We start from the raw sequence: 19,030 nt of genomic DNA, 5'->3' as shown, positions 1-19,030 counted from the left end.
AGAAGCAGAATACATCTCAGCTGCAAGTTGTTGTACTCAACTACTTTGGATGAAACATCAGTTGGAAGACTATCAGATTAATGCGAACAGTATTCCCATTTATTGTGATAATATTGCTGCTATTTGTTTGTCAAAGAATCCAATTCTACATTCAAGATCCAAGGATATTGAAATCAAACACCACTATATTAGAGACTATGTTCAAAAAGGAATTTTAGATATACAATTCATTGATACTAAACATCAATGGAAATATTTGATTTAATATGCCTTTAACTGAATAGGAATTTTATTTTATAAAGAAAAATTTGAACATGCACTTTGATTGTATAAAGTATTTAACTGTGGAAAGATTTTATTTTATAAAGAAAAATTTGAACATGCACTTTGTGTCTGATTATATTTACTAAGCCTTTAACTGTGGAAATATTTGATTTTATAAAGAAAAATTTGAACATGCACTTTGTTTTTGATTAAATTTGCTTGCTCCTGAATTAGAATTTAAGTCTTGACGTTGTTCAGAAGCAATGGTCCATTAGAAGCTCTTTATTGAGGTTCTGAGGAAAATGTGCTTCTAAAGATGATTATACACTTTCCTTTCTCATCTATTCTCTACGAAGTAAAACACCTTCTCTACAATCAAAACCTAGAACCCTAAAAAGCTTTCTTCAACTTTAATGGCATCATCAAGTTCTATTCTAGAATCATCATCTAGCATGCAAGAAGCACCTGCCTACGAAATCAAAGGAAGGACCATGTCTTTGGAAGAATGGGACCTAAAGATTCAAACGAAGAATCCAGTTGATTTCACTTCTTTAGCTCATCACGGGTGTGACATCAGAAGCTATCATGAAATGCAAGGGTTGATGGAGTACTTTAATATGTTGAATGGCCCAACATTTGAGACCTTGGTAAGACACTTATGGGTGAGAGCGTATGTCTATGATAGAAATGCAGCTATGTTGGAAGAAACAGATAAAGTGCTGATTGACCATACTCTTCAAGGGAAGACTAGAGAAGAAATGGGGTTGGAACCATTCAGATGCACTGAGATTAGGTCAAGCATCATGGGAATCCCAGTTTTCATCTCAGAAGAGAATATAGCTTTTGTTCTCAGAAGAGATGCATCAGGAAAACACACAGGTGGGATAACCAATTCAAAGACCAGTCCATGGAACGAGATTGTCAATCAATCCATGTTCAACAACACAAAGAAAGGTGCATATGGAAAGCCAGGAGAACAAGAGGTGTTGGGTTCCCTATGGAAGACTCATCTTAGAGATCCTTTATCAAGGAGTGATTCTGAATGCTCTCAGCAAGGTAAACTTCTTTACAGATGAGCAACTGGCTACTGCAACATGAGAGGTCATCAATGGGAAAACACTCAAGAACATGAAGTTTATTGAGTTTTTCAAAAAGCTCAGCACTGATTTGAGTGAATCAAGTGCACAGTCAAATCTGATGGATGACTTCTCTCCCATATGCAAGAAGAACCCTCTTGAAATCCAGATGAATTACATCAAAGACCACTTTGCAACAACTGACAAAGTTATCAGGCTTGAAGATGTATCTGAGAATATGTATGGTGGTGCTTTGCCTGTAGCAAGAAGTAGGAAGTCCATAAGGAAAGCAATCAGCAAAGATGAAGTTTTGGAAGAGGCTCATGAACAACCTGCTAAGAAGTCCAAGAAGGCAAAGAAGGAGAAGGATCCTATTAAGGTGATGTTGTTGGTCCTGTTGTACCAACCATTCAGGAGGAAGTTCATGACCTGGATACATATACGGTTCTGAACAAAAGAACCAGGAGTGGGAAAGCTGTTGCTTCTTCTCAAACTGCTCCTGATCAACCTCCAATCCCAAAGAAGAAGGGGAAGACAACTATCAGGAAGTTGAAAGAGTCAGCATATGTGGCTGAAGAGGAAGAGCAGATTGTGGCTACTACTGAGATGGTCACAAGGGAAGTTAAGAAAAAGAAGGCTGAAGATGTTGCTACACTTGCAAAGATCAGACAAATTACAAAGGGAATTGAAGTTCCTGTATCAAGCATTGCAAGGGAGGATGCTGGTGTTATTACAGAACAATTGGTTCAAGCTACTGAATAATCTACAGGAAATGGTAACTTCAGAAGCTGGGAGTATGTTGATGGTTGTTAAAACTAGTGCAGAACCTCAGGAGGATGAAGTTGCTGGTTCAGAAGCTGCTGCTCCAGAAGCTGATATAGTTAATCCTGATTCTCCACACTCTGAAGATGTTATAGTAGTAGAATCAGAGTCAACCCTATCCTTATCCTCCCAATCCACATCTTCATCATCTTCTTTAAACTTAGATGATATACCTATAGGCCAGGTTTACTCAACCAAACTCCACAAAACGCCTGCTGACAACATCCCTCATGAACCTATAAACTCAAACATTAATGAAAGAATCATTGGCATGTCTCAAATGAAAGAAGATTTTTTTAATAAACTACCTAATAATCATCCTTTTAAACCACCAATGATTCCACCCTTAAATGGTGTTCCTACTGATGCAAAGTTTTTAGATGAACACATAGGTTCTGAGACTACCATCCTTAATGCTTGATCATCATCTCATCCACCTTCAACCAACCAAGCTCCTGAAACTTCAGTGTTAGACAACTTGGTCAATCACTACTCTGATGAACTAGCAGGTGTTGAGCTAAATATACAGAAAGCCTCTGAAGTAGCTTCTGATGAAGTTACTTTAGAAAGCCCCCAACACCAAACACCAAACCTACAAATGGCCTCAACAACTTGCTCTGAACATGTCTCTACACTTGAACATGTTGTTTCTGAACTATTTCTTCCTAAACAACTTGTTCATGATCAATCTATATCACATGTTATCCCTGAAACCGTCATTGAACCTGACTTCATGATCACATCAGATGCTTCTGATGTTGAGGTTGAGCAATCATCCTCTACTAAGATTGAAAAGTCTGTTCATGATCAAACATCAACCAACAATCAAACTCCAACATCCACAAACAGCCAACCATAATCCTCCCATTTAGCTATACAATCTGTTGCTCCTACCAAACCTTCAAAAGTACCCTCACCACCAACCATCTTTCTAGATTCTACTCTATTAACATATGTGTGTGAGAAGATCTTTCAGGAGCTGAACAAGCTCATTTAGGCTAGGAATAACATGATTCACAAGGACATCTATGAAAAGCAATGGCAAAGACTGAAGGAAAGAGTTGACTACATCTTGACTGCACTTCAAAGAACTTGTATTGATGCTCAAGACATGGCTCAACAAAAGCTTCAAGATTGGCTGAAAAGTGTTGACAGCGATCTAGAAGAAGTTAAGATTCTGAAAACTTGGGTGCAGAATCCTCCAAGCATAAAAGGAAGAGAGGTCACTGACTTCATTCCTACTGGTGTGCATCCTAGGAAATTGGATTTAATCTTCTTGAACTAGATTAACTTCAAAACAACATCTACTAGCTTAGACTTGATACAAAGGAATGTTGTTTTGGAAAGGGAGAATAAGAAGCTGCAGAAAGAACTCTTAGAGCAGAAGCTACTTTGGTTTGAGTATAAGACTGATACTGAAGCAAAGATGGAAGAAGCCAAAGTCAGAGAAGAGAATCTGATCAAGAGCAATGAAGATTTCAAGAATGAAATGAAGCAACAACAAGAAGCTATGAAGAAGCAACAAGAAGAGACAAACATGATGATGAAACAACAGATGATGGAGATGTTCAACAAACAAGCCAACCCTTAGTTGCACACCATATTTTAGCTTATTTAGATCTTTGTCTTAAGTTTCTTTGTTTAACATCTTCTTAAATTTATTGTGCTTCTGACTTCAATTTTTGCTTCTGAACATATTTTGCGCTATTGATCAATATTTATGCTTCTGAACTCAATTGTCTTGCTCTGATATATTCCTTGTATTTTTGCTCTGACATATTTTTTTCCTATTTCTTTCTTTTTGTCTTTAGTTTTTAAACTTTTTGTTGATGACAAAAGGGGGGAGTAGATGTATAGTATTTATAGGATCTGAGCCCCATTAATTTAATTTTAACCAACTTAAATTAATAGGACCTATCTCTTATCTCTTAGTCTATTGATGTGAGAATATTCTGAGTGTTATTGAGAATTTAAATGATGAATTTAATTAATATGGATAGAACTCAGGGGAAGCTTACAAAGCTCACCTTAAAGTACTATTAGACTCAGGGGGAGCTTACAAACCTCAAACCCTTATAGTCAACTTGTTAATTAGATTAACAACAATTGCACATTTTAAATACTATTGTTAGTCATCATCAAAAAAGGGGGGATTGTTGGAACAAAATGTGTTTAACAATAAACCTTTGAGAGTTTTGATGATAACAAGGTATTAAAAATTGTCAATTGGTTAAGCTAATATTTGTTCAAGTGTACAGGACCATAGACAAAATTTGACATCTTAAATAGGTTCTGGATGAACAAAAGAGAGCTAAGGAATCAACATAAAGGAAGCTTAAAACATCTAAAGAGAAGTGCTCCTCAAGTCAAAGTGCTCCTGAAGTGATGATATCATCAGAAGCAAGTTCATCAGAAGCATCTCATCAGAAGCAAGTTCATCACCAGAAGCTGAAGTTCTTCAGGAGATGCAAGACTTAAAGCTTCAAAGGTTGTTTAATGGATTTAAACTCGTCTAAGCATTGCAGAATACTGGAAGAGTGAAGCAACAATCATTTTGAAAGGATTTGAAGGCATTGGATGCTTATTCTTCAAAGAGCGTTAACAAAGTACAATTGTACGAAGTGTACAACCACTACCTCCACTACTCTGTTTTTGTCTTTGCTACAAGACAAGACAAACAGCTCTGCCTGCAACGATGTTCCTTCACAATGGGAATGGATTTGAAATTGATCCTTCATAGGACAATAACCATATCAGGAAAAAGATCATTGGTGATTGATCAAAGCTTCAAACGACTCTTTTTTGATGTGCTGACAATTCACAACGTCTCTTTCACACCTCTATATAAAGGAGTGAAGACTTAGAGATTGGCAATGTAACAGCCCGATTTTCGCTAGATTTATTTTATTATTTATTTATGTATGTTATATGTGCTGTTATGTGATTATTTGCCTCTGTGTGCATTTTTGGTTGGGAATTGTAGAATTCGGTGTTAGAAGGGTATTTTAGTCATTTAGACTTGGGGGCATTTTGGTCATTTTGAGAGTAAGGGTAATTTTGTAATTTTGGTTGAGGATTATTTTTTTAGTGCTTAGTGAGAGTTATTATTTTACTAAGTGTTAAGGAGTTGTAGTAATTATTATATTTACCGGTAAGTGACCGTTGGTGATATAATTTACCGTTAAGTGAGTAATAACATTTTTGGAGGTTAGAATAGAAATGGGTTAGGTCCATTAAGGTTTGTGAGTTGAGCCCAATTGAATAGAGCATATATATAAACTCTAGTTGTTGGTGAAAATTAGGTTTTACAAACATTTCTCATTTCATTTCATTTGAGAGAAGAGATAGAGGCTAGGGAGAAGAAAGGGTTTGAAGAGGTTAAAGAACAAGGGTTAGAAGGCAAAGAGGCGATTCATCATCTAGGAGCTAAATTGAAGCTTGGGTTAGAGATTCTTGGTGTTAGAGGTAAGAGGGTTAGGCTTCACTCATAATTTCATAACTTTTTCTTTTTACCCATTTTGTGAAATTGATGAATTGAACCTAATTAATTGTAAATTCGTGCTTAGGTTTTGATGCAATGTTTGGGTACGTAAATTGAATGTTATTGAATTGTTGATGATGAAAGTTCATGCTTAAGTTGTAGTTATATGTGTGTTTTGCATTTTTGTCCAAAAATGATGATATGAGGTGTTGTTGTAATGAGTTATTGATGAATTCATGATAGTTAGTTGCTGTTGTTCCTGAGAGATGTTTTTGTTGATGTTTAAAACCTTGGGTAATCATAATTGTGGGGTTTGATATGACTTTGTGTTGTTTTTGAAGTTTTAATGAAAAATGGGTCAAATGGTGATGTTTGTTACAAGGATGTTTTGGGGCAAATTTTATATGGAATTGAGTGTCTTTTTATGTTTAGAAATGTTTAAACAAACTTTGGGATCAAATTTGAGTATTGGAAAGTCATAATTGGGGTTTTGGGGTAAAAAAATGGGTTTTTCTCGTCACTGGACTGTCCCAACTCGCCACAACGAGCTGGGGGCGAGTTGGAGGCGAGCAGGAGGTGCTCCCTGTGGCTTTACTCGCCGAGGCGAGTGATTTACTGGCCGGGGCGAGCTGCACAGTGGCACCATCCCCTGTTTCGCGTTCTTGCCTCTGTTTCGCACGTTTCTGTTTTGAAAATGATTTTTGGTTTTTGAGTTATGATGAAAATACTCCAAGGTGGTCTTGGTGAAATTTTACGAAAATTCCGCATAACTATTTTTAAGTCGACCCAAACCTTATGGATTGTTTCCAATCTTCGAAACTTGAGTTTTATGAGTTTAACTAAGGTGTTTAATGGCATTTAAACTATGATGCGGTGAATCTAACTTGTCTTCTTTGAAAATGTAAATTTTTTTGAAAAATGACTAAGTGAGACGAACTTCGAAATTTTTGTGAATCCTTCCTAGGTAGCCGATGAAATGCTTATGTAACCTCTACTGCACGTATAATTGACTTGTGAGAATACATGGCATAGGCAATTGAGATTTTAGAATTTGTTTTTGTTCATAACCTCTAGTATTTCTAAGTTGTAACTTTTGGAGACGAATTTGGTAGAAAATGACCTTAAGAATTAATTATCTTGTGAATTCTTTGTGGATAGATACTATACCTTATGTGAAGATGATTGGGGTGTATTTATGTGACAACTACATGTTGCTTGAATTATGGATGTTGTTGGTGATTGTATATATGTTAAGTGGTGGTGAATTGTTGTTGTTTGCATATATACAAGTATTGGTGATGTGAGGTCATTTGTTTGTGTGAACATATGCATTGTAGTTGATTCATATGTTCATGCATTCATGACTGATGGTGGTGGATTTTATATCCAATGGTGGTGATTACGATGTTTTTGTCGCATCGGAGGTGACGACCTTGAGGTGATTTGGTACCACATGCATCTAGATGAGTCTAGAGACATTGCATAAATTGTTGGTGAATTGAATTGCATTGAGATGTGCTTTGTGGTTGAATTGCTAATTGTAATTGTGGATTGGATTGTTAATTGTTAATTGACAATGTCAAGTTATGATATGTGTATGATACACTTGTTGATATGAACTTGGACTGATGGAATGAATGATATGAATGTTGTGAATACTTGTGAATACATGTATGAATTGTTATTCTTGAATATATTCTTTCATCTCCAATGTCCTTGTTTAAATCTTATATGGATTATGATGATGTAATGTTAACCCTCAGTGGTTTACCACCTACCTTTCTGTATGGACGGGTAGATGGAGTGCAGGATGCTTAGACTGTTTTGCTTGATGTTGCCGAGGAGTGGAGTTCCTCTTTTATGTGCAAGTGTCTAGATTAGGGCTCTGATCTAGGGTAGTTCTTGCATGTTGTTTTATTTGATTATGTATTTTGGAGTTGAGATGGTACTTGTTATTTGAGATTTGGAGAATACATTTGTATCATGTTGAGATTTGAAGATGTTTAAGAATTATATGTATGTTCCGCTGCTATGTTATGTAACATGATCTTTATGCATGTATGTTGATTTTGAAGACGTAGCATCTATTTCTAGAATATGTCTGATGTATTCGCACGTTTTACCGCTTAATAGAAGTAGGGCGTTACAAGTTGGTATCAGAGCTGTGGTCAGTCTTGTCCAGGCTAGTAGACTAGTGTTTGTTGATTTACCCTGTTAGTATGCGAATGGTAATGAGCTACCTTCGGTACTTGTTCGTTGTGATGTTGTTCTTATCTGTTGGTTGGTTGGTTTTGTGTAGAAGTGAGATGGCTTGTGGTAGAGATGATGGAAAGATTGCAGAGGCTTTGACTGCAATGGCACAAGTGTTGGCTCGGGCTAATGAGCAGGCAGCAGTTGGTCATCGTGATCCTGGAGAGGCTGAGGAGCGGAGGCTTGATCGTTTCTTGAGAAACAGTCCGCCGACGTTCAAGGGTAGATATGACCCGGATGGAGCTCAGAAGTGGGTGCAAGACATGGAGAGGATCTTCCGTGCTATGGTGAAAAGTGAGGACCAGAAGGTCAGGTTGGCTACTCATATGCTTGCTGAGGAGGCTGAGTATTGGTGGACCAATGCTAAGGGAAGGCTTGAGGCTGGTGGAGCTGTGACTTGGGCTAGGTTCAAGACTGAGTTTTTGAGGAAGTACTTTCCTGAGGATTTGAGGACCAAGAAGGAAGTGGAATTCTTGAACTTGAAGCAAGACAACCGTTCAGTGGCTGAGTATGCGGAGAAGTTTGAGGAGCTTTCGAGGTTTTGTCCGTACACCAATGCGGAGGATGCTATGGTTTCCAAGTGTTTGAAATTTGAAAGCGGTTTGAGGCCCGATATCTATCAGTACATGTGTATTCTGGAGATCCGTGATTTTGATACTTTGGTGCATAAGTGTCGTATGTTTGATGATTCTGGAAGAGCTAAGGTTAATCACTACAAGGCTCAGAATGAGAAGAAAGGAAAGAGTCATGGATTTGGGAAGTCGTACAACAAGGATAAATGAAAGAAGAGAGAATTTGGTGGAGGCTCTAAGGTGAATGTTGCTGAGGTGAGGTGCTACAAGTGTGGCGCATTGGGTCATTTTGCTAATGATTGCAAGGGTGGAGAGAAGTGCTACAAGTGTGGAGAAGCAGGTCACAAGGCTTTTGAGTATAAGAAGGAGATCACTTGCTACAATTGTGGTGAGAAGGGGCATATCAGTACTAAGTGTACCAAGCCGAAGAAGGCAGCAGGGAAGGTGTTTGCATTGAATGCGGAAGAGGTGAAGCATCCAGATAATCTCATCAGAGGTATGTGTGTTATCAATAATACTCCTTTGATTGCCATTATTGATACTGGTGCTACTCATTCTTTTATTGCGGTTAGCTGTGTTGAGCGTTTGGGTTTGGTTGTGACTTCGTTGTCTCGAGGGATGGTTATCAACACCCCGGCTAGTGGTTCGGTGACTACTTCTTTTGTGTGTGCTAAGTGTCCTGTTAGTTTTGGCAATGTTGATTTTGAGTTGGATCTTGTGTGTCTTCCGTTGAAGCATATGGACGTGATTTTCGGTATGAATTGGATGTTGACTTTTGGTGTTAACATTAATTGTTTGACCAAGAGTGTAACGTTTTCTTAGCCTGTAGCTGAGGAAGGTGGTAAGTTCTTGACCGCGGAGCAAGTGAAGAAGTCTTTGGACGGTGAAGCTAGTGTGTTCATGATGTTTGCTTCTCTGAAGGAGAGTAGTGAGAAATGAGTTGGTGATTTGCCGGTAGTGCAAGAGTTTCCAGAAGTATTTCTGGACGACATTATCGAGTTACCGCCAGAGAGGGAAGTTGAGTTTGCAATTGATTTGGTACCCGGAAAGAGTCCTATTTCGATTGCGCCGTATCGGATATGTGCAATAGAGTTGGGTGAATTGAAGAAGCAGTTGGAAGAGTTGCTTGAGAAGAAGTTTATCAGACCGAGTGTTGTAACACCCTACTTCTATGAAGCGGTAAAACGCGCGAGTACATCTGACATATTCTAGAAATAGATGTTACGTCTTCAAAATCAAACATACATGCATAAAGATCATGTTACATAACATAGCAGCGGAACATACATATAATTCATGAACATCTCCAAATCTCAACTTAATACAAATGTATCCTCCAAATATCAACAACAATAACATCTCAACTCCAATACATAGTCAAATAAAACAATCATGCAAGAACTATCCTAGATCAGAGCCCTAATCTAGACACTTGCATAGATAAAAGAGGAACTCCACTCCTCAGCAACATCAAGCAACAACTATGAATCCTGCACTCCATCTACCCGTCCATACGGAAAGGTAGGTGGTAAACCACTGAGGGTTAGCATTACATCATCATAATTCAAAAAGGTTTAATGTGAACATTGAAGTTGAAAGATACATTCAAATATGATGAATATTAAATTATGCATATACTCTCAAGTATTCACAACACATTCATATCATCATTTCCACCATACAAGTTTATATCAACAAGTGTATCATACATGTATCACAACTTCACCTTGTCAATTAATAATTAACAATTAACAATTCAATCCACAATTACAATTAGCAATTCAATCACCAAACACATCTCAATGCAATTCAATTCACCAATAGTTTATGCAATGGCTCTAGACTCATCTAGATGCATGTGGTACCAAATCACCTCAAGGTCGTCACCTTCAATGCAACAAAAACATTGTAATCACCTCAATTGGATATAAAATCCACCACCATCAGTCATGAATGCATGAACATATGACTCAACTACAAATGCATATGTTCACACAAACAATAATCACCTCACCATCACCAATACTTGTATATATGCAATCAACAACAATTCACCACCACATATTATATATACAATCACCAACAACATCCACAACACAAGCAACATATAGTTGTCACACATAAATACACCACCAATCATCTCCACATAAATCAATATATAGTTGCCACAATTCCACATAATCCATACAAATGAACAAATACAACATATGATCACAAACATCATATTCATCACTCAACAACCATTCATACATCATCTCATAATCATATTAATCTATTCATAAAAGGTTGATAAACAATTGGCTCTCAAAAATCATTTTCGATCAAATTCGTCTCTCAAGTCAAAATATTACAAGTAATTGAGCAATTAAGCCAAAACCAAGTAAACAAGCTCAATTGCCTATGCCATGTATTCTCAAAAGTCTCATATATGTGCAGTAGAGGTTACATAAGCATTTCATCGGCCAATCGCGACGAATTCACGAAAAACTCAAAGTTCGTCTCACTTTATCACTTTTCACAAAATTTTACATTTTCAAAGCAAAACAAGTTCAAACTTGATGGAACCAATCACAACCATTTTTAGAAATCATATAAACATTATACAACTCTAATCCCACTTCAATTTTCGGAGAAAACGAGTTTTTGGAAAATCGACGTTTGGACCGTTTTTATAAAAGTTAGACGATTTTTATAAATTCAAGTCCAAACTAAATCAAATCATGTTCCAGTAGGATTAAAAGTGTAAACAGAGGTTAATTATGTCCAAAGAAACATTTTAGAAGTATCTGATTGGTCCCCAAGTACACGAAAACAAAAATCAAAAGTTGCTGAACTGGGGCTAGGAAGCTTTTGCGTCCTCTGCACGCTTTAGCGTCCTAGTTCCATAAAGTCCTAGAACAGCACGCTTTTGGGACGCTTCTGGGACGCTGATGGGTCGCTTTAGCGTCCTAAGCACGCTAAAGCGTCCTTCATCAGAATTCCAGAACTCAATTACGGGTTCTAACCCATTTTTACCCCAAAATCCAATTTTCAATCCCCCAATTCACCAAAACAAGTTCCATAAAGTGTTTATAGGTCAAAATAGGTTCAATACACTTAAACACATACAAGTTTTGGAATTAAATCATCAACATAACCAAATTCACCAAATTATCATTACACTTTCAACTTCAACAACAATATCAAATCTCATCATCAATTCATCAATCTTGGTACCCAACGCACCAATTCAACAACAACATGTTCCAAATCAATAACAACAACTAATGAACACAAATTCATGCACAATTCATCACCACAACTTCATTTCTCATCAAACTTGCTCAAGAACACAAAACACGAACAACTATGCATTTAAACATGTTAATTCACATACTAACATGCAATTATCATATAAATCATGTTCTCAAACATAACAACAACAATTATGCACGAATTTTACAACAATTAGGTTCAATTCATCAATTTAACAAAAATGGGTAAAGAGAAAAAATTTAGGAATTATGGTTGAAACCAAACCTTCTTACCTCTAACACCAAGAATCTTTGACCCGAGCTTCAATTTAGCTCCTAGATGATGAATCCCCTCTTCTAGCTCTAGCCTTCCTCTTCAGTCTCTTCAAAACCTTTCTTCTCTCTAGCCTCTATCTCTTCTCTCAAATGAAATGAAATGATAAATGTTTGTAAACCTAATTTTCACCAACAACTAGAGTTTATATATCCTCTACTCAATTGGGCTTATCTCACAAACCTCAATGGGCCTAACCCATTTCTATTCTAACACCCAAAATGTTACTACTCACTTAATGGTAAAATATGACACTAACGGTCACTTAATGGTAATAAATAATTACTACAACTTCCTAACACTTAGTAAAATACTAACTCTCACCAATCACTAAAAATAATCCTCAACCAAAATTACAAAATTACCCCTACTCTCAAAATGACCAAAATGCCCCTAAATCCAACATGACTAAAATACCCTTCTACACCGAATTCTACAATTCCCAACCAAAAATATACACAGAGGCAAATAATCACATAAGAGCACATATAATACACATAAATAAATAATAAAATAAAACTAGCGAAAATCGGGCTGTTACAACTCTCCCCCACTAAAAAGAATTTTCGCCCTCGAAAATTACCTGAAGGAAACAACTCTGGATACGCAACCCTCATCCTAATCTTCGACTCCCAAGTGGCACTCTCACCAGTCGGTTCAACCCAAATCACTTTAACCGAAAAGATCTCCTTGCCATGCAAACGCTTCACCTCCCGATCCTCAATCCTCACTGGCCAATTCTCAACAGTCAAATTATCCCTTACTTCCAAATCATCCACTTGAATCACATGAGACGCATCATACATATACTTCCGCAACTGAGACACATGAAACACATCATGAAGGTTCGACAAAGATGGTGGTAGTGTAATCCGATACGCTACAACCCCAACCTTCTCAACAATCTCAAAGGGTCCAACAAAACGAGGAGTCAACTTTCGACACTTCAAAGCACGTCCAACACCAGTTACAGGATTCACTCTCAAAAACACATGATCACCAACATGAAACTCAAGGTCTTTCCTCCTCTTATCATGATAACTCTTCTGCCTACTCTGAGATGCTCTCATCTTCTCTTGGATCATCTTAACCTCCTCGGTCGTCTCTTGCACAACTTCCGGTCCTAACAAAGTACTTTCTCCTGATTCATACCAACACAACGGAGTCCTACACCTCCGACCATACAAAGCTTCAAACGGTGCCATTCCGATACTAGAATGAAAACTATTGTTGTAAGTAAACTCAATCAACGATAAACATTCGACCCAACTGACACCTTGCTCCAACACACAAGCTCTCAACAAATCTTCCAAACTCTGAATAGTCCTCTCCGTCTGACCATCAGTCTGGGGATGATAAGCAGAACTCAACCTCAACTTAGTTCCCAAAGCAGCTTGCAAACTCTCCCAAAACTTAGAAGTAAACCTCGGATCCTGATTCGACACAATACTAGAAGAACGCCATGCAATCTAACAATCTGCTCAATGTAGATTTCAGCCAACTTTGCCACAGACATACCGGTCTTAATAGGAACAAAATGTGCTGACTTCGTCAACCGATCAACAATCACCCAAATAGAATCAAAACCCTTCACAATCTTCAGCAAAGGTCCAACAAAGTCCATTGATATACTATCCCACTTCCACTCTGGCACAAACAACGGTTGCATCAAACCTGACGGTCTCTGATGTTCAATCTTAGACTTCTGACACACCAAACAAGCATACACAAACTCTGCGATCTCTTTCTTCATTCCAGGCCACCAAAACAACCTCTTCAAATCCTGATACATCTTAGTCGCTCCTGGATGAATACTCAAACTACTTCTGTGACCTTCTTCCAAAATCCTTCTCTTAAGCTCAAGAACTCTCGGCACACAAACACGATCACGAAACATCAAAACATCGTTCTCATCCAATCTGAAGTCTCCACCATTACCTTGGTTAACCAATACCACACGATCAACAAGTTCCAAATCTTCCTTCTGACTATTCTTAATCTCCTCCAAAATATTACTCGTCAGCTTCAACATGCCCAACTTCACACCATCCGGCGTCAACTCACTAACCAAACTCAAATCTCGGAATTGCTCAATCAACTCTAACTCTTTAACCATCAAAGAAGACATATGTAACGACTTCCTACTCAAAGCATCAGCAATAACATTCGTCTTCCCAGGGTGATAACTCAACTGAAAATCAAAATCCTTAAGATACTCCAAATATCTTTTTTGCCTCATATTCAACTCCTTTTGGTCGAACAAATACTTCAAACTCTTGTGATCACTGAACACTTCAAACTTAGAACCATACAGATAGTGCCTCCAAATCTTCAACACATACACAACGGTTGCTAATTCCAAATCGTGAGTCGGATAATTCTTCCCATGCACTTCAACTGCCTCGAAGCATAAGCCACAACCTGACGATTCTGCATAAGCACACCACCAAGACCCATCTTCAAACTTAGAAGCATCACAATACACAACAAACGATTCCTTTGGATTCGGCAAAATCAACACTGGAGCCGAAGTCAACCTCTTCTTCAACTCTTGGAAACTCTTCTCACACTTAGCATCCCAAACATAAGCTTGTTTTTTCAGAGTCAACTACGTCAATGGCAACGCCAACTGATGACATGCTGTCATTACGTAATTTTTAGGACTTATTTTGACATTTTGATAGAGTTCTAAGCAACATTTAGTGTCCAGGAGCAGTTAAAAGCATCAAATTTGGAAGAACTGGAATGAAGCCATCGTACTGCGATTCTCTAATCGCAATGCGATTACTTGAAGTCAGAGAGCATGTTTTTGAAGAAGCTGGATCGTAATACGATCCAACCAATCGTGATACGATTTCAAGAAGGGCTTTAAAGGAAATTAGGGTTTAAAGTACCAATCGTGGTACGATTTGTGTCATCGTGGTACGATTTTGGGCGATCCAGATTTGCCTATTTAAGCTGAAGTCAGTCTCAAACATGAGGATTACGATTTTGGAGAGCTAAAGTGCGATTTTAACACCCAGAAGGCTGCAGCGGAGAGGATTTCATCATCTCTAACCCAGTTTATGTATGTTTTAATTCTTTCATTGATTATGCTATTTGTAAACTCAATTATGAGTAGCTAAATCTCTTAGAGATTAGGTCGGAGATGAACCTATGTAACCCTAATTGATCATATGTTGCTGTGAAACTCTACTGTTTATTAATGAATTTCTAGTCTTTATTCAATTCAATTGTTCTTAATGCTTTTTATATCCTGGTCAAATATAAACATGATTTTGTGAAAACGAATGACTACTGACCATAGCTTTCGACTTAGACCTAATTGAATTGTTCTAATAAACATGGTTAGTCTAGGAATGGATAATCGTTTGTTAGTGATATTAGGTTAACGTTCATAAAACCTTCAAGGATTATTAGACCACCTAAGGAATTAGGGGCTGTAGTTTAAGAAGAGGGTCCTAACTCAAGGGATTGATTAGGGCTAATTTGTTAACTATCGTAAAACTAGAAAATCATTAGTAACATTAGGTGCAGTAACCAATTAAGGGAAACATAGAGGATTCGAAGACCTGATCTCATCTCTCCATATTTTCTTAATCAAATCTTATTCTTTTATTTGATTTCATAAAATCAAACCAAATCTACTGCCTAGTGGCAAACAAAAATAAACTTTTATACATCCTATTTTTATAACGCGATTGAATTATTGAAGTTAAAAACAGTCCTCGTGGGATCGATATTTTTACTACTTCGATAATATTTGGTGCACTTGCCTAACATCTATCACCAACTTAGAGAATCCCTCAATGAACCTCCAATAATAACCTGCCAACCCAAGAAAGCTTCTAACTTCAAAAACAGACTTAGGTGATTCCCACTGCAACACTGCATCAACCTTCGACGGATCCACATCAATACCACCCTTAGAAATCACATGACCAAGGAAACTCACTTCCCGCAACCAAAACTCACACTTCGACAACTTAGCAAACAACTTATTCTATTTCAAGACTCCCAACACAATCCTCAAATGCTCGGCATGCCCTTCCTCAGACTTCGAATACACCAAAATATCATCTATAAACACCACCACAAAACGGTCTAGAAAAGGATGAAATATTCTATTCATGTACCCGATGAAAACACCTGGCGCATTAGACACTCCAAATGGCATCACAGAATACTCATAGTGTCCATACCTCATTCTGAACGCAGTTTTGGATATATCTTCCGCCTTTACTCTAATCTGATGATATCCTGATCTCAAATCAATCTTGCTAAACACTTCCGCACCAACCAACTGATCCATCAAATCATCAATCCTTGGAAGCCGATACCGATTCTTGATTGTTACCTTATTCAACTGCCGATAATCCACACACAACCTCATGCTTCCATCTTTCTTCTTAACAAGCAACACAGGAGCACCCCACGGAGAAACACTCGGCCTGATAAACTGCTTCTCAAGTAACTCTTCCAACTGCTTCTTCAATTCACCTAACTCTAATGCAGACATATGATAAGGCACAATCGAAATAGTACTCGTTCCTGGCACCAAATCAATTACAAACTCAACTTCCCTCTCCGGCGGTAACTCGGTAACGTCGTCCGGAAATACTTCTGGAAACTCTTGCACTACCGGCAAATCACCGACACCTTTCTCACTACTTTCCTTCAAAGAAGCAAACATCATGAACACACTAGCTGCACCATCCAAAGACTTCTTCACTTGCTCTGCGGTCAAGAACTTCCCACCTTCCTCAGCTACAGGCTTAGAAAACGTTACACTCTTGGTCAAACAATTAATGTTAACACCAAAAGTCAACATCCAATCCATACCAAAAATCACGTCCATATGCTTCAACGGAAGACACACAAGATCCAACTCAAAATCAACATTGCCAAAACTAACAGGACACTTAGCACACACAAAAGAAATAGTCACCGAACCACTAGCTGGGGTGTCGATAACCATCCCTCGAAACAACGGAGTCACAACCAAACCCAAACGCTCAACACAACTAACCGCAATAAAAGAATGAGTAGCACCAGTATCAATAATGGCAATCAAAGGAGTACTATTGATAAAACACATACCTCGAATGAGATTATCCGGATTCTCCACCTCTTCCGCATTCAATGCAAACACCTTCCCCGCCGCCTTTTTCGGCTTGGTACACTTAGTACTGATATGCCCCTTCTCACCACAATTATAGCAAGTGATCTACTTCTTGCACTCAAAAGCCTTGTGACCTGCTTCTCCACACTTGTAGCATTTCTCACCACCCTTGCAATCATTTGCAAAATGACCCAATGTGCCACACTTATAGCACCTCACCTCAGCAACATTCACCTTAGAGCCTCCACCAAATTCTCTCTTATTTCCTTTATCCTTGTTATACGGCTTTCCAAATCCATGACTCTTTCCTTTCTTCTCATTCTGAGCCTTGTAGTGATTAACCTTAGCTCTTCCAGCATCATCAAACATACGACACTTATGCACCAAGGTATCAAAATCACGGATCTCCTGAATACACATGTACTGATAGATGTCGGGCCTCTAACCGCTTTCAAACCTCACACACTTGGAAACCATCGCAAGCTCGAAAGCTCCTCAAACCGCATTGATGTACGGACAAAACCTCGAAAGCTCCTCAAACTTCGCCGAAACCACAACCACAAACAACTGAGCTTCTCAATCCAAAAGATAACCGGAGTATGCGACTTCTCCCCACTTAGCTCAGACCTACCGAAAAGAACGGAACACCGGAACAAGTACCGACATTACTTCCATACATGTCGCATACAACGGGGAAACAACCAACCAACAGATAAGAACAACATCACAACAACACAAGAACAAGTACCGAAGGTAACTCATTACCATTCGCATACTAACAGGGTAAATCAACAAACACTAATCTACTAGTCTGGACAAGACTAACCAGGCTCTGATATCAACTTGTAACACCCTACTTCTATTAAGCGGTAAAACGCGCGAATACATCAGACATATTCTAGAAATAGATGTTACGTCTTCAAAATCAAACATACATACATAAAGATCATGTTATATAACATAGCAGCGGAACATACATATAATTCATGAACATCTCCAAATCTCAACTTAATACAAATGTATCATCCAAATATCATCACCACAACTTCATTTCTCATTAAACTTGCTCAAGAACACAAAACACCAACAACTATGCATTTAAACATGTTAATTCACATACTAACATGCAATTATCATATAAATCATGTTCTCAAACATAACAACAACAATTATGCACGAATTTTACAACAATTAGGTTCAATTCATCAATTTAACAAAAATGGGTAAAGAGAAACAATTTAGGAATTATGGTTGAAACCTAACCCTCTTACCTCTAACACCAAGAATCTCTAACCCAAGCTTCAATTTAGCTCCTAGATGATGAATCACCTCTTCTAGCTCTAGTCTTCCTCTTCAATCTCTTCAAAACCTTTCTTCTCTCTAGCCTCTATCTCTTCTCTCAAATGAAATGTAATGATAAATGTTTGTAAACCTAATTTTCACCAACAACTAGAGTTTATATATCCTCTACTCAATTGGGCTTATCTCACAAAATTCAATGGGCCTAACCCATTTCTATTCTAACACCCAAAATGTTACTACTCACTTAATGGTAAAATATGACACTAACGGTCACTTAACGGTAATAAGTAATTACTACAACTTCCTAACACTTAGTAAAAAACTAACTCTCACCAATCACTAAAATAATCCTCAACCAAAATTACAAAATTACCCCTACTCTCAAATTGACCAAAATGCCCCTAAATCCAAAATGACTAAAATACCCTTCTACACCGAATTCTACAATTCCCAACCAAAAATATACACAGAGGCAAATAATCACATAAGAGCACATATACTACACATAAATAAATAATAAAATAAAACTAGCGAAAATCGGACTGTTACAAGTGTTTCTCCGTGGGGTGCTCCT

At 37.8% G+C, this 19,030-nt stretch overlaps 1 protein-coding gene and 1 pseudogene across 1 annotated transcript; one reads left to right on the top strand and one right to left on the bottom strand.

The window, feature by feature from the left end:
- The first annotated feature begins 677 nt into the window (after positions 1-677).
- On the top strand, positions 678-1,340 carry LOC146898883 (uncharacterized). Its single transcript, XM_085736643.1, has one exon. It carries the CDS (start codon positions 678-680, stop codon positions 1,338-1,340), a length of 663 nt encoding a protein of 220 aa, XP_085592769.1.
- A 9,964-nt stretch (positions 1,341-11,304) lies between these two features.
- Positions 11,305-17,523, bottom strand: LOC146898882 (uncharacterized; annotated as a pseudogene).
- Positions 17,524-19,030: the final 1,507 nt, after the last annotated feature.

Source organism: Medicago sativa, chromosome 8 (genome assembly GCF_051527215.1).
Source record: "Medicago sativa cultivar Bolivia chromosome 8, Bolivia_mono, whole genome shotgun sequence".
Taxonomy (NCBI): domain Eukaryota; kingdom Viridiplantae; phylum Streptophyta; class Magnoliopsida; order Fabales; family Fabaceae; genus Medicago; species Medicago sativa.
This window is presented reverse-complemented; position numbering and strand designations above follow the sequence as displayed.